At 52.2% G+C, this 13,462-nt stretch overlaps 6 protein-coding genes across 6 annotated transcripts; 4 read left to right on the top strand and 2 right to left on the bottom strand.

Annotated features, from left to right (window-relative positions):
- Positions 1 to 1,516: 1,516 nt before the first annotated feature.
- On the bottom strand, positions 1,517 to 3,236 carry Z520_01514 (uncharacterized protein; the record flags this gene model as incomplete). The annotated part of the gene is made up of 3 exons (XM_016772031.1): positions 1,517 to 3,025; positions 3,082 to 3,165; positions 3,219 to 3,236. The coding sequence occupies 3 exons, from the start codon at positions 3,234 to 3,236 to the stop codon at positions 1,517 to 1,519; spliced, it is 1,611 nt and encodes a 536-aa protein (XP_016637170.1).
- Positions 3,237 to 5,132: 1,896 nt separating this feature from the next.
- Positions 5,133 to 6,001, top strand: Z520_01513 (uncharacterized protein; the record flags this gene model as incomplete). Its single annotated transcript, XM_016772030.1, has 3 exons — positions 5,133 to 5,316; positions 5,368 to 5,573; positions 5,627 to 6,001. 3 exons carry the CDS (start codon positions 5,133 to 5,135, stop codon positions 5,999 to 6,001), a joined length of 765 nt encoding a protein of 254 aa, XP_016637169.1.
- A 318-nt stretch (positions 6,002 to 6,319) lies between these two features.
- Positions 6,320 to 8,176, top strand: Z520_01512 (uncharacterized protein; the record flags this gene model as incomplete). Its single annotated transcript, XM_016772029.1, has 5 exons — positions 6,320 to 6,517; positions 6,616 to 6,726; positions 6,782 to 6,868; positions 6,950 to 8,029; positions 8,087 to 8,176. The coding sequence occupies 5 exons, from the start codon at positions 6,320 to 6,322 to the stop codon at positions 8,174 to 8,176; spliced, it is 1,566 nt and encodes a 521-aa protein (XP_016637168.1).
- A 67-nt stretch (positions 8,177 to 8,243) lies between these two features.
- Z520_01511 (uncharacterized protein) lies at positions 8,244 to 8,924 on the bottom strand (the record flags this gene model as incomplete). Its single annotated transcript, XM_016772028.1, has 1 exon — positions 8,244 to 8,924. The coding sequence occupies one exon, from the start codon at positions 8,922 to 8,924 to the stop codon at positions 8,244 to 8,246; it is 681 nt and encodes a 226-aa protein (XP_016637167.1).
- Positions 8,925 to 9,884: 960 nt separating this feature from the next.
- Positions 9,885 to 11,701, top strand: Z520_01510 (uncharacterized protein; the record flags this gene model as incomplete). Its single annotated transcript, XM_016772027.1, has 2 exons — positions 9,885 to 9,918; positions 9,984 to 11,701. 2 exons carry the CDS (start codon positions 9,885 to 9,887, stop codon positions 11,699 to 11,701), a joined length of 1,752 nt encoding a protein of 583 aa, XP_016637166.1.
- Positions 11,702 to 12,443: 742 nt separating this feature from the next.
- Positions 12,444 to 12,938, top strand: Z520_01509 (uncharacterized protein; the record flags this gene model as incomplete). The annotated part of the gene is made up of 2 exons (XM_016772026.1): positions 12,444 to 12,509; positions 12,561 to 12,938. 2 exons carry the CDS (start codon positions 12,444 to 12,446, stop codon positions 12,936 to 12,938), a joined length of 444 nt encoding a protein of 147 aa, XP_016637165.1.
- Positions 12,939 to 13,462: the final 524 nt, after the last annotated feature.

The raw sequence follows: 13,462 nt of genomic DNA, 5'->3' as shown, positions 1-13,462 counted from the left end.
CATGACCACCTTTCTGCTATTCAAACCGAGTTGATGTCAGTAGATGAAGTGCCAGGCAGCTCTCGGGGAGGAAAGGCAGAATTTTGGACCTTCCAGCGCTTCAATGTAGACTTCCAAGTGCGAAGTGTGGCATTCGCCATTGCATGGGTCCTTAGCCCCGAATTCAATTGCGCGCAAACCGGTCTGGAATCAGCGAAAGGAGATAGTCCACTGTTCATTTGACAATCTGATTTCGAAGCCGTCGATGCAGGCATCGGTTTCCAAAGAAACATGAGCCACGGGGAAGATGTCGTAAATTTGGCACGAAGCAGGTTTCAACCAAATCTTCTCGCCTATAACGAAGAACAGACACCTGCATCAGGAACAAGAGAGAGGGCAATAGTTCGAGGTCACTAGACCTGTTAGTTTTCCTGTTATTGAGACCACAAGCTTGCAAGCAATCGCTTTAGCATTGTCGTAGAAAGTGTTGGTCTGAGAGCAACGAGGCCAAAGTCGGCGAGGCTTGATCTCGCCCTTGAAGCTAAACTTGTTCCGGCAAGCCTCGCCAAGCGATTTCTGTCCAATCAGACCCGCCTTCGATATTCGTGATACGCAGAGCAGCGAAATGATCACAGTTTCTTTCCTCCTTTCCTCGTCAATACCTCCCACAAGATTCGCGAAGTCCGGTCGGCTGCCTTGTTGTTATCCTCCCAGTGCTTAGTCCTCGTACAACAATCCCAGCTTGGGCTTATGCGCACACCAGTGGAGCTTCGCTCACGGAGAAATTGCCGTGCCACGAGATCTTGATCGATGTTCGACAGGCCTCGATGACCTTTTGCTCGCCTGTAATGCCCCTTCCTGGCCCAATTTGCACCCATTGCGGCACCTGACTTGATAAAATGCATTCAAAAGCCGAGAAGTGATGAGCAGCAAGCGGAATGATTGCGGTGAAAGACCTTGCTCTTCCGTTGCACGACCCGGCACTCAGAGCGTCTCACCGACATGCAAGGGTACAGCAAGTGCTGTAAACACTCGCTAGCATACCTTCCAGCCGTTGCCCCTCCTTCTGTGAGAGCTAATTCCACCGGTTAGCACAGCATAAGGCTTTGAGGCCTGCCAAAGGCAAATTTTTCGGTGCACAGATTGCACTTGGTTCATGCCAACTTCTTGTGCGCCACGCCAATGGACGACGACATTGACCATGGCGACGCTGGCCTGATTGATACTTCGAGACACCCGCGCTACAGCCGGCGAGTTTTGAACCAGGAAAGGATAGCACATACAAGTCCGGTTCGATGATGGCAATGCTTCAGCTGGTCAGCACTTGCATCTCAGCTGTGAATCCTGTTTTGGCAGTTGGGTATTCCACAGGACACTGACGGCGAAACTTGAAATTCCCAGTGCTTGTAGGAAACAACTGAGTGTCCCACCCTCGCCTCAGGCACAAAAGAGCAAAGATATGCTAGAACGGAAGAATAGACCTTCAGTTAACCACAATCTTCATTGCTATGCACCATGAGATCATTAAGCGTCTCGGTCACGATTTCCTTTTCCCGCCTGTTCTTCCCTTGAAACTTCCCTCAAAACCTGGCCTCTTGACTTTTCCTTTCTTCGAGCCCTTCTCCTCCTTCCTCTTGGCCAAGTTCTCGACTCTTTTCTTCTGCTTCGCGTCTTGAGCCTTCTTCACCCCCTCTAGCCTCTCATTCCACTCTCTCTCACTCTTCTTTTTCTGGCCCTGTTGCCTCTTGAGTGCTTTCTTGAGCAGGGAAGTATTGTCCCGGACGTGTTCGCCATGTGCGCGCCGTTTGGCGTTCAACCACATGTCTTTTTGCTCAATGTCAAGGCGTTTCTCCTCGTCCAGACCAGCCATGCGAGCCTTTTTGGCTTCTGCGAGTTTGAGTTCCGTGGCGGTGTCACGGACGCCTTTCTTTTTGTGTTCCTCCACGGCAGAAGTTGACGAGGGGTCGAACTGTGTGCCGTCTCCGAACGCAATGCGGCCAAACGTGAAGTTGTTGGCGGAATTTGAATTTGGAGAGGAGCCACTGTTGTCGCCGAGCATTGGAGACCGAGGTGACGCCAACAGGGAGCCGGAACCACCTGGCGAGAAGTGCCTTGCGATCTCCTCATCTTGTCGACGAGCCTCTTCTTCTTTCTCTCGACGTTTTTGTTCCTTCTTAGCCGCCTTCTTCGCCTCCTCCTTCCGACGTCGCTGCTCCAACAGCTCTTGTCGGTTCTTTGGTGGACGACCGTCGCCGCCGTCGGCCTTGCGTTCTGCGCGGAATTGGGAAATTGCTTCTTGTAACCGTTCCCGGGGAGTTTTGTCCATGGTGTCGTTGTGGTCGTTGCTCGACGGCACAGTCGTTGGTGGGAGCGAATCCGAATTTGAAGGTTTGACGATTTCGTCAATTGATGTAGGCTGAATAGACGAAGTTGAAGATGTGCCGGACTCGTGTTGCGGGGAGAAAACCTCTTCTGGTTCGTCTTCGGAAGAAGCTGTGGATGGCGATGCTGCATGGGGAGAGCTAGCGCGCTGGGTGGCCTCAAGATCAACCGGAATTTTAAGACTCAGTTCTTTCTTTACTTCTTTCTTCAAGGCTTCCTTCTGAGGGCCAGGGAGTTGTTCCGCTTCCTTCCTCTTGGCTTTTTGTCGTTCCAGCTTCTGCTTGGCCTTGTCCTTTCTTTCCCTTTTCCGTTGTCTTTTCGCAGCCCTTTCCTCTGCCTTCCGGCGTCGTTTGTCTTCTTGTGGGTCTTGAATATCCTGAGGATCAGTTGTTTGATCTGCATCTTTTCTCTCGGTCTTTTGTCTTTTTGGTTTTGGCGCTTGTGCGTCTTGGACAGCCTTCGGCTGTTCCATCTCGCTACCTTCAGGCAGGGCAGGGCTTCCATCAGACTCCTCTTCTTCAGTGTCTCGTTTGCGCTTCAGAACTGCGGCTGCTTCTCTCTCGTCCATGATGTCCTTTGCACTTTTCCAATTGTCGGGGTCTAATTTGGCCATTTTTGCCGCCCGCTTCTGCTCCGGAGTCTGCTTTTTCCTCTTCCATTGATCCTGGATGGAGAATGAGCGCGGGTTTTTTGAGATATGACATTCTTCGCAGTACGTACGCTAACATCTTCTCCGTAGTAGAGCTTTGCTGGAATAAGGGACAGTAAACTGTCAAAAGACCGGGCATGGCATTTGAGCCGCTCCTGCAACGAGATCAGTCAAATTTCCATCGGTGGCAGAGGGCGGTGAAGCATACCGTCAACTCGTCGGCCATGATAATTGGCAAATCGCAATTCAATCCAAACCCCTTCACAGCCTCCTCGCGACACTTTTCTGCGTCGAGGGTTGTATGTCTGTGCTGTCAGAGGGTCAAAGACTTTGCGAGATCTCTAAGATCTAACGACTCGACAGGCGGGTGGCAGTGGAGAAACAACGAACCGCAGGCAAGGTGAAATCTTGGCATGCATTTTTGTGCCAAGCTCACTGCGGGCCACTAAGAGATGGTGGGGAGGCTTGGGAGGCGAGGAGGGTACCCTCGTACTTGGTAATTAGGTGCAGCTCGTTCAAGCCTGCTGTCTCTTGCGCAATCTCTCAGTGTCATATCCAGCCATGACCAGATCACATTCACATTGACACTCTTGCGTCAAAGGCTACATCATGGGTGACCCTCATAAGGGCTACGGGCAGCGTGACTTGGCTGATAGCCGTTGGTGGTCGCCTCTTCCCAAACGATCAGGGACCAGCCTCTTGCAGCTGCACCGAACTCTTTGCTAAATGGATCGCAACGTCCACCTTTTTCGTTCTTCGCACAGCACCTCCTTGCATTTTCCTACTTCTTCTACCATTCGCCAGAATGATTTTCACCACTCCGTAACCTTCTGACTGATACCTAAAGACAGGCGAGGAGGACGCCGGGCAAGAGAGGGAAATGTTTGAAAACATCATACCTGGTGACCGTGATACGCAGGAGATACGATACCTGATGGGCCTCAAGAGACCTACCTAGGTACCTGGTAAGGGACATAAAACTCAAGGATCGCTTACGCGCGTTATCACGGGAACACGCGACCCTTTCAAATTCCCTTCAGAATACACGTTGTCAAAATGGCGGCGAAGGTGAGGACGAGGACTATATGAATCAGATGGCGGGCAACAGAGCTATAAGACTCCTATCTACACCCGAGACAACTTTCTGGAAAGGACCAGCTACCATGGCAAGAAGCTCCAAAGACGTATAGAGGTAAGGGCAGGTTCCCGGCAAACTGCAGTTGAGCTTGGCGCGGTAGAAGGGATGATCCACCGAGCATTGCAAGCATTCGAAGAAGCAGTGAGAGCTAAAGATACAAGAAGACTGTGCGCAGGCAACAGCCTTAGTGACATTCTCGTCAGTGAAAGGAAGTTGCACACCGCACAAACCCTACCCTGTGGAAGCGAGCTCCTCCAGGTTTGGAGACAGCAACGAAGCGGAGAACAGGACGGATATCAACACGGCCAGCGAAGTAAGTCCCCTGTGTATCTGGCAGAGAAATAGAGTAGGCGGAGGAGACGTGTCAGCGGAGTTTGCAAGGAGGGTGTCGAGTATTTTCGCAAACCCAGCCGGATCCGAAACCGCTGCTGTTGCTTCGAAGGTTTGTGGAAACATTGCCAGGTTCACATATTTTTGCGCAGGTAAGAAGATACAAAGGGGAAAGTCTGACGAGTAAAGTCCTCTTGGAAGCTCCCACAATCTCTGTGAGATCCTTGTAAGAGCGCTGAAATCGATCGAAGCAACCCAGGTTACAAGCAACACACCTCGGTTGTTGATCGACATCTGATAGCGAGACTTTGGGCTAAGACCAACATACCTATGAAGAGAAGCTTGTTTCGAGAATCTGCAGGATGCTTCGACTTTTTCCATGGTCCGAAGCTGGAATTTTTTGGTTCCGCTGGTGGTCGAACTCTGATATTTGTTGCCGTACGTTATAGGCAAAGGCAGAGTTTGGATGAGCCCCAAGGAAATTCTGCGCCACACATGAGAAAAGCTCGTTTCCAACAATATTAATCTCTCGCAAGCCAGCTGATGTTCTTCATTTCTTCCCAGACCACTTTCTCTCTAGTGCCCTGAGCGCTGTTTCTTCGTTGCACACATTACCACGCCTTTGGCCTTGGATCCAAGGAAGACGCCATCGCAATGGCTTTCTATGGCTTGGACAAACAAGCCGCACGTCCCCCCGAGCCACATCTCACCCTCGAGATCGTGGCTGCACACGAGATCACCGAGGACATGATCAAAGAAGCGGCCGCGTTGTTCTCGTCTTCATACGGCATTTGGGGCCCGCACGCAGAAGAAAAGATGGGACCGTTTGCGAAGCATGGTATCTGGGCATTGTCTTCGTGGGTAGTCAGAATGCTAATCGTCGCAACAGGCCGCCGTGTTCGTATGAGCGTCGACCGCCTGCGGCAACAGTGCTTGCCCGATGGTGCAGAGAACTTCTTCGTTAGAGCAATGGCCGGCAGCAGTCTGGTCGGCCATGTTTTTGCCACATTCTGGAACTTCGAGGACCGTCAAGTCTGTTGGGTCACTCAGTTGTGCGTGGACCAGCAACACAGGCGTCGCCGGCTGGCTACAAGGGTAAGGAGTCTCTCCAAACTATGTTATGACAACCCCAATCTGAGACCGCCTAGCTTCTGCTCAAGCTTCGAGAAGATAGACCGAACTGTACTTTCGGTATTCTGAGTTCACATCCTGCCGCAATCCTTGCGGCGTTGAGAAGTTTCGGACGCGGGCTCGAACGGGCCAATCTGGATTGCGCGAGAGAGCATGCGAGAGATGTTATGAAGTCTAGTCCGGTCAGATATGTCAGGTCGGCTATTTTGAGAGGCAGCCTTTTCGAGGGGCACTGGACGCAGGGGGTCGTCTGCTGTGCCGACACGAGTTTCTGGGTTGACCATGAGGAACCGGCAGAAGCTTTGCATGTAGTGAAAGCGAGGGGACTCGTCTGGCCTTTTGGCGACCTGCCCGACGGTCATGAATACCTCTTCTTGGTCGAGGCAGCATAGGTATACTTGGAGCAGAATTTTGAGAGCCGTGAGCGCCTTGTGTAAGAGTCAACAAAAGTAGATGTGCTGGAGAGGAACGCCGAGTGCATCATATTCATTGCCGCTTTTGGCGCTGCTTTCCTCTTCACCGCCAACTGCCATCTCGTGTTTTCCTGATCCACGAATCAATCCATCATCTCAAACGGTAATATCACATCGAGTGGATAGCAGTTGCAATTAATCAACTTCCCCCGTATGATGTTTCCAAACAGCCAGACACGGCGTTGAACGACGCCTGCAGATGGACACATCGGCTGAACATACAGAACTGCCCTAACCATGTCGGCGGTCATCACCAAAATTCTGACTACACTGCTCTGGCTCATTGTGATCTCAGTCGTCACCAATATTGTCAAGCAGCTGTTGTTCCGAGATCCTCACAGACCGCCAGTGGTATGGCATTGGTTTCCCCTGATTGGCAGCACCGTCGACTATGGACAAGACCCATACGAGTTCTTCTTCAAATGCCGAGAAAAGGTGCGTTACACTTGACCCCGTATGGGCAGTCTTGTTCTTACAGAAGCTGGTTGAGATGGATCCCGTTCATGGCTCACTCTCGCTGATCGGCGTGCCAGTACGGTGACTTCTTCACATTTGGGCTGCTCGGGATGAAAGTCACGGTATACCTGGGGGCAAAGGGCAACAACTTCATCTTGAATGGGAAGCTGAAGGATCTTAACGCCGAAGTAAGCGGTGCACCGCTCTCCATAATCATGATCTCGCTACTCACCGCGTCTGCAGGAAGTATATGGTCCATTAACAGTCCCGGTCTTCGGTCGCGGCGTGGTGTACGACGTGGACAATGCAAGGTTCATGGACCAGAAGAGGGTACGGCCAATTGTCGCTTTGCAGCTCTTACAAGAATTCCAACTCCCCACGTCTCTGTTGCTGATATGTTTCATGCTGCAGCTGCTGAAGGAAGGTTTCACAAGTACGAACCTACGCGCATACGTCCCCCAATTCATCAAAGAAACCGAGCAGTACATCAATACCAACGCGATCTTCCAGGGTGAGGGCGGAGTATGCGATATATCTACCGTGCTCTCCGAGATTTCCTTGTATAGCGCAGCAGGCTCACTCCAGGGGAAGGAGGTCAGAGATTCTTTCGACTCCTCATTCGCCACTTACTACCGTCATCTCGACGACGGCTTTGCTCCAATCAACTTCATGTTTCCATGGCTGCCCATACCTGTCAACCGGAGACGAGATCGTGCTCAAAAGATGATGGCCAATCTGTATATGGACATTATCAAGAAACGACGGTCGACTGGGAACGAAGATGGCAGCCACGATATGCTCTGGGCCCTCATGGACGGCCGGTATAAAGAGGGCACGCCCCTAGCAGACGAGGAGATAGCCAATCTCATGATAGCTCTGCTCATGGGCGGGCAACACAACTCCGCAGCCTCTGGGACCTGGATCATGCTTCATCTCGCCCACCGTCCACATCTCATTGAAGAGTTGTACCAAGAGCAGCTCAGTGTCCTGGGTGGTCAGGCCCCGACCTATGACACGTTGCAGGAACTTACCCTGCATAACAATGTCATCAAGGAAACGCTGCGTCTCCATAGCCCTATCCATTCGATCATGCGCAAAGTCAAGCAGCCGATGCAGATTCCTGAGACAGACGTCGTCGTTCCTGCAGGCCACATCTTACTGGCGGCTCCCGGGGTTCCTTCTCGATGCGAGGAATTCTTTCCCGATCCGATGGCGTGGAACCCGCATCGATGGGACAAGCCAGATGAGGCGGGGCAGCAACAACAATTGAATGAGAAAGGCGAGGATAATGACACGATAGATTACGGATATGGAGCTGTCTTGTCGAAGGCGGTCAACAGCCCTTATCTGCCCTTTGGGGCCGGTCGACATCGGTGCGTCGGAGAAACTTTTGCCTACGCACAGCTGGGAGCCATACTTGCGACGTTCGTGAGACTTTTGCAGTGGGAGCAAGTCGATCCCATGGCACCGGTGCCTGCCACGGACTATTCGGTAAGTACGATGCCTGTGAATGAGTCTCCGAAGCACCCCTTGGTCAATCTCCTCTAGGAGCTTCAAACCTCCGAGATTATGGAAGTACTAACGGATTTCGCTTCGACAGTCGATGTTCTCGCGACCAATGCATCCAGCTACAGTTAAGTGGCAGCGCCGACATTGACGCGTTACTGCCCACGAATAGGGACCCCTTCAAGCGCGCAAGGCTGTCCTATAACGAAACTGGTTGTGGCATATCCGGCGTCGCCTCGTAACTGATCCTCCCTGCCGGCAAAAAGAATAACGCCACCAATGCACCGCCTCTTACTTCGGGATAATGGTGCGTGCCAGGCCCAGGACTGGTCCAACCAGCCCCCTGCCACCCTTGCATGCCTCGCAACTCGGCCGTCTCATCCACCAAGATGACACAGTTGATTTCCCCGTACGGATGTTGATGGTATTGGCCCCGATACACCTCCTTCGAGTCCATGTACACCGTGGTGATGGAGATGAAGTTGCTCTCCGGCGTGGGCGGGGCGATGCGGCCGCGACGGTACTTGGGCCCGTCGAGTTCGTCGCGCGCCACCCAGCCTTCCTTGAGGCCCAGACGCATATAGTGCGCAAAGGCCTCGTAGAAGGGTGTTCCTGGGCCGTAGTCGCGGTTTAGTCGGGCCTCGAGGTCTTTGCCTGGGGTTCTGGTATGGCCAGGCGGAGCTGATGTTAGTGGTGATGACGATTGACAGGGGAGAAAAGCATCAGACACGTGGCCCTCAAAAGACAAGCGCACGATGAAAGGCGAGGAAGGGGACTTTGCGTACATGTTCTTAACCTCGCGGAAGAAGTCGTGGCATTTTGACACGAATTCCTTCGCAGTGGGATACGCCTCGAGATCGAGGAGGGGAGCGTCCGCCATCTTGTCGAGATGCGAAAGACGATAATTGTGTTCCTGCGCGGAAACGAGCAAACTAACTATTTCCCTCTATTCCTCTTTTTCCTCTCCTCTGGTCGTCCGTCCGTGTGGCTGTCTGTCTGTCTCATTCGCCGCTTTTAGAGCGAATCTCTCGTAAAGTACTCTCGATGCCCGGTCGAGTCCCTCGAATAGTTCAAGTTCAAGTTCAATTAGATCAACCTTCCAAATCCCCTTTTGTCACACCATCAACCCCTGTGTGTTCTTCGCGGCCCTGTCTTTCACCAGAGAAACTGGTACTCGTATAACCGATGAAAGGCAGCCGGGGGGGCGCCTTGATCCTAAGCTCACATTCACGGTGGATATGTATCGGTCGGTGAAAGACGTTTGATAATCTGTTACTCGTAGTCAGATGAGTCAAGTGGTGTGTGTGTGTGTGTGTGACTTGTTACAATTTGTGAGGCCACCAATGATACGCCGTACGAGCAGGACATTTCCGTTCCCCCTCCTCCCGCGGCCGCATGGTGCGAGATAAGCCGAGTTGAGTGCCGGTTTACCATACTTTGGGTGTGTCTGTGCGACGTGCAACACGACTATCCGTCGAAGACTCTCTTGTCCCTCTATCTATGAATTTACTGATAAACGGTCAATGACCCTAGTTCTTACATATATGCTATGTACGTACGTTCTGCATTGAACAAGATACATACCAGGTTTCTCGTCGGGGTGACATACCTACAGACGCTGACGGCACCACCACCAGCGGTGCGCCATGTGAACGGCGCGTCGACAGATCCCATCCTACCCTAGGGCAGCATTTGTCACCTCGAACCTTGACTTACAATATGCGATGAGATATGTTCCTGTGAGAACGTGGTTGAGGATTGGGCTTGAATTACCAGCACCGAGACAACCCACTCATTGATCAGGGAGGGACTATTGGGGGTGGACCGATATCCGGTCGTCATGGAGAACTTCGATCTAGTCATCGTCGGTGCAGGTGAGCTGACTTACGCCATTAAAGGCCCTGCAAAGGCCTGCATACTCATTCATAGATGATCGCAGGATGGCACGGACTCGCCATGGCCAAGACATACTCCGAGGTCTGTCCAGACGCCAGTCTGCTCATCATAGACTCTGCCACGTCCATCGGCGGCACGTGGGCCAAAGAGCGCCTGTACCCTGGCCTCAAGACCAACAACATCGTCGGCTCGTACGAGTTTGGCGATTTCCCCATGACACCTGAGAGATTCGGTGTCAAGCCAGGACAGCATATTCCCGGCACAGTGGTGCATGAGTATCTGCGTCAATTTGCGGAGCAGTTCGGTCTGGTGTCGCGGTTGAGGCTGCAGACCAAGGTTGAATCCGCAGAACTGCACGAGACCGGTGAGTGGCTGCTTCGAGTGCGTAGACAGGCTGAGAACGGTGGAGCGTCATGTCTGAAGGCTAGGCGGCTTGTTGTGGCTACGGGGTTGACCTCTGAGCCGTACGTGCCCAACTATGCTGGAAGGGAAAGTTTCACGGGGAACTTCTTTCATTCACGCCAGCTAAGAGATCGTGCAAAGGATATACAGGCGTCGAAGGAGGTCGTGGTAGTTGGGGCCAACAAGTCGGCATGGGATGTCTGCTATTCTGCTGCGATCTCGGGAGCCCACGTGAATATGGTCATCAGACCAGAGGGCGGCGGCCCCAGTTGGGTATGGCCTGTCATGTTTTCTCCGTTCAAGCTGTCGATTCAAAGAATGGCGACTACAAGGCTTTTCACCCTGTTTGAACCCTGCATCTGGGCTGGGGGCAGCGGGTTCAACCTGGTCCGGAGGCTCCTGCACCAGACCTGGCTGGGTCGGCAGTTGGTGAAGCTGTTCTGGAAGATACTTGCAAATCCCGTGCTCTCAGCAAACGCATACCACAAGCATCCGGAGCTGAGAAAATTAAAGCCCTGGGCGTCAATGTTCTGGATGGGCAATTCCCTGGGTGTTCACAATTATGAAACCAACTGGTTCGAATTGGTGGAGCAGGGAAGGATAACTGTCCATATCGCTGACGTCTCATCTCTGGCGGATAATGAGGTCCATCTTTCAAATGGTGAAGTGCTTCATGCTGACACTTTTGTCTGTTGCACCGGCTGGAGGGTGGCTCCGCCCATCAAGTTCATGCCACCAAGTGTGGCACCGCAACTGGGACTCCCAGGATCAGAAAAGGCTGAGACTAAGTATCTCGTCAAGCATGCGGATGAGGAGATTTTCAAAGCTGTGCCAGGTCTTCGCGCAGGGCCTATAAAAGTTCTGCCAGATGGACTAGGACCGATCCATGTCTCGGGAGATACCCTGGCGCACGCACCGTATCGGTTGTATCGTTTCATGGTGCCGCCGGCAAAGATTTTTCTGGACCACCGTAATATAGCTTTCATCGGGGCTCACCTTGCTCTCAACGCCATCACGGTCGCACAAGCTCAGGCGTTGTGGATAACGGCCTTCTTCCAGCATAAGATCCCGAAGTTGAACTCTTCCACAACCACTCACCAGGATATTGAATATCAAACGATCCTCCAAAGTGAGTACTGCCGGTGGAGACACCCACCTACTGGCGGAGGTGCAGGCGGGAGATGTCCCGATCTCGTCTTCGATGGGCTGCTGTACACCGACTTGCTCCTCCAAGATGTTGGCATAAACAACTTCAGGAAGCGTAATGTCTGGGAGGAATTGTTTGATCGGTACTTGCCCAAAGACTATGCTGGAATGACAGGGGAATTGAGAAATCGAATGAGGTCCGGCCATAGTTAAGCCTGCTCAGAAGGACCATCAATGAAGGCCTGAGAAATGAGGTATCTTCGACTCTTTTACAAAACTGCTCGTCCATTCGCACTTCGATGCACGAAATGGTAGCCCTTAGGTCCTATCTCCTGGACCTATGTGGGAATCCTATTATCATGACATGATCAACTGCATGAGCCTCGGCGCGCGTCCGCACCATCTCTAAACCTCCAAGCTGTGGTTGAACGACGGTAGAATAATTTCCCTTCTTGTGATTCCCAGGGAGGATGGGGAAGATTGTCGAAGAGCATGATCCACGAAGACGCGGAATGAAGTCGCAGTCATCTGGGTCATTCCGAAGCCAATAGCCTCGGAGCCGCCTGACCATACTGTGTAGAGGCAGGGGTAAAGATCCGTCCAGTAATACTAGACGGCACCACCAAGACGGGATTTCGGCTGCAGCGAATGCTCAAGGACAACCTTATTTCTTTCTCCTCTTGGATACTTGGTGCATTTCTCTAGTCAGACAGTCGGGGTCTGCAGACGTCAGCCTGAAGCCCGATACTTGGTGCAGAGTCGGATTTAGGAGATACAAGAAACACTTGGTGTATGACTGTTACCAGCTGTCGGCAGCGAAGACACCAGCATGGAAATAAGATTCAAGTCTCATAGAAGCAAGATATAGAGTCGTATATAAAGTCGCCTGTTCACCGTCACAAGACGGACACTTGGACAAGGAACCACTGCAAAGTAACAGAAAGAGAAAACGGCAATGTTCGAATCCAGCTGCCTGTGTGGCGCAAATCGACTGAGTTGGGAAGCCGAGCCCTTCTTGAGGGTATGTCTGCCATACTCTTCCGATGAATTCTAGGTCTGACACTGCTTCCAGATGCGCTGTTGGTGTGTTGACTGCAAGAAGTTTTCAGGGTCAACGAATACAAACAATATCCTGGTACCCTTCAAGGGGATGAAGGTGGTGAAGGGCAACCTCAAGACGTTCACATTGGACGTCGATTCTGGAAACCAGATGACCAGCTTCTTCTGCGACCATTGCGGGTCGACCTTGTACCGTAGGAGCAGCGGAATCAGTGGTGGCGTCGCCGTGATGATTGGTGGTGTTGATGGGGATGAGATGCTACACGCCAGCAAGCCCCAGGTGGAGATTTATACAGATCATCGTCCGGAATGGGTCGCTGCCATCCAAGGGGCCGAGCAAGTGAAGGGCGTGTGGCATCCAAGCCCTGACCAATTGCCCAAACACGCTTGAAGTGGTGGATGGAACACATTGGATGCAGCAAGCAAGACGGGTGACTTCTTATGTCAATCCAAACGAAAAAGGAGCCCGACCTAGTTTTGTTATAAGGAAGAAGCAAGTTGAAGAGGGAACAGGAGTTGAGGGAGACAGCCTCTTGACATGGTGCCTGTCACGTGACCACGGTGCTTTTTCGCTCTGATCCTGTGACCACGAAATCCAAAGAAACAACTTCTTCATCCTTCTTTTCATATCATCGAAGTCTTTCCTCGGCGATTCAAAATTGTTTTTTTATCCATGTTCCCTACTGTCCTCTGCCCGGACGTGAAGGGACGCCGTTGCATGTCGAGGCAGACCGGACCCAGGCTTGTCGTTGCTCCGATGGAGCTTTCAATTAGTGACGCCAGCTGCGTGATTCCAACTCTCGACTCGAGGTCAAGATCATTCGATTCCCGTCGCCTCTACTTGCCGGCTGTACCTCCGATGAGCCCTTCAAGCCTCCGAACTCCTCCCAACTCTTCATTGGTGACTACATGCGC

The sequence above is a fragment of the Fonsecaea multimorphosa genome, assembly GCF_000836435.1.
Source record: "Fonsecaea multimorphosa CBS 102226 unplaced genomic scaffold supercont1.2, whole genome shotgun sequence".
NCBI lineage: Eukaryota > Fungi > Ascomycota > Eurotiomycetes > Chaetothyriales > Herpotrichiellaceae > Fonsecaea > Fonsecaea multimorphosa.
The sequence above is the reverse complement of the archived record's forward strand: the minus strand, read 5'-3'. Positions and strand labels throughout refer to the sequence as shown.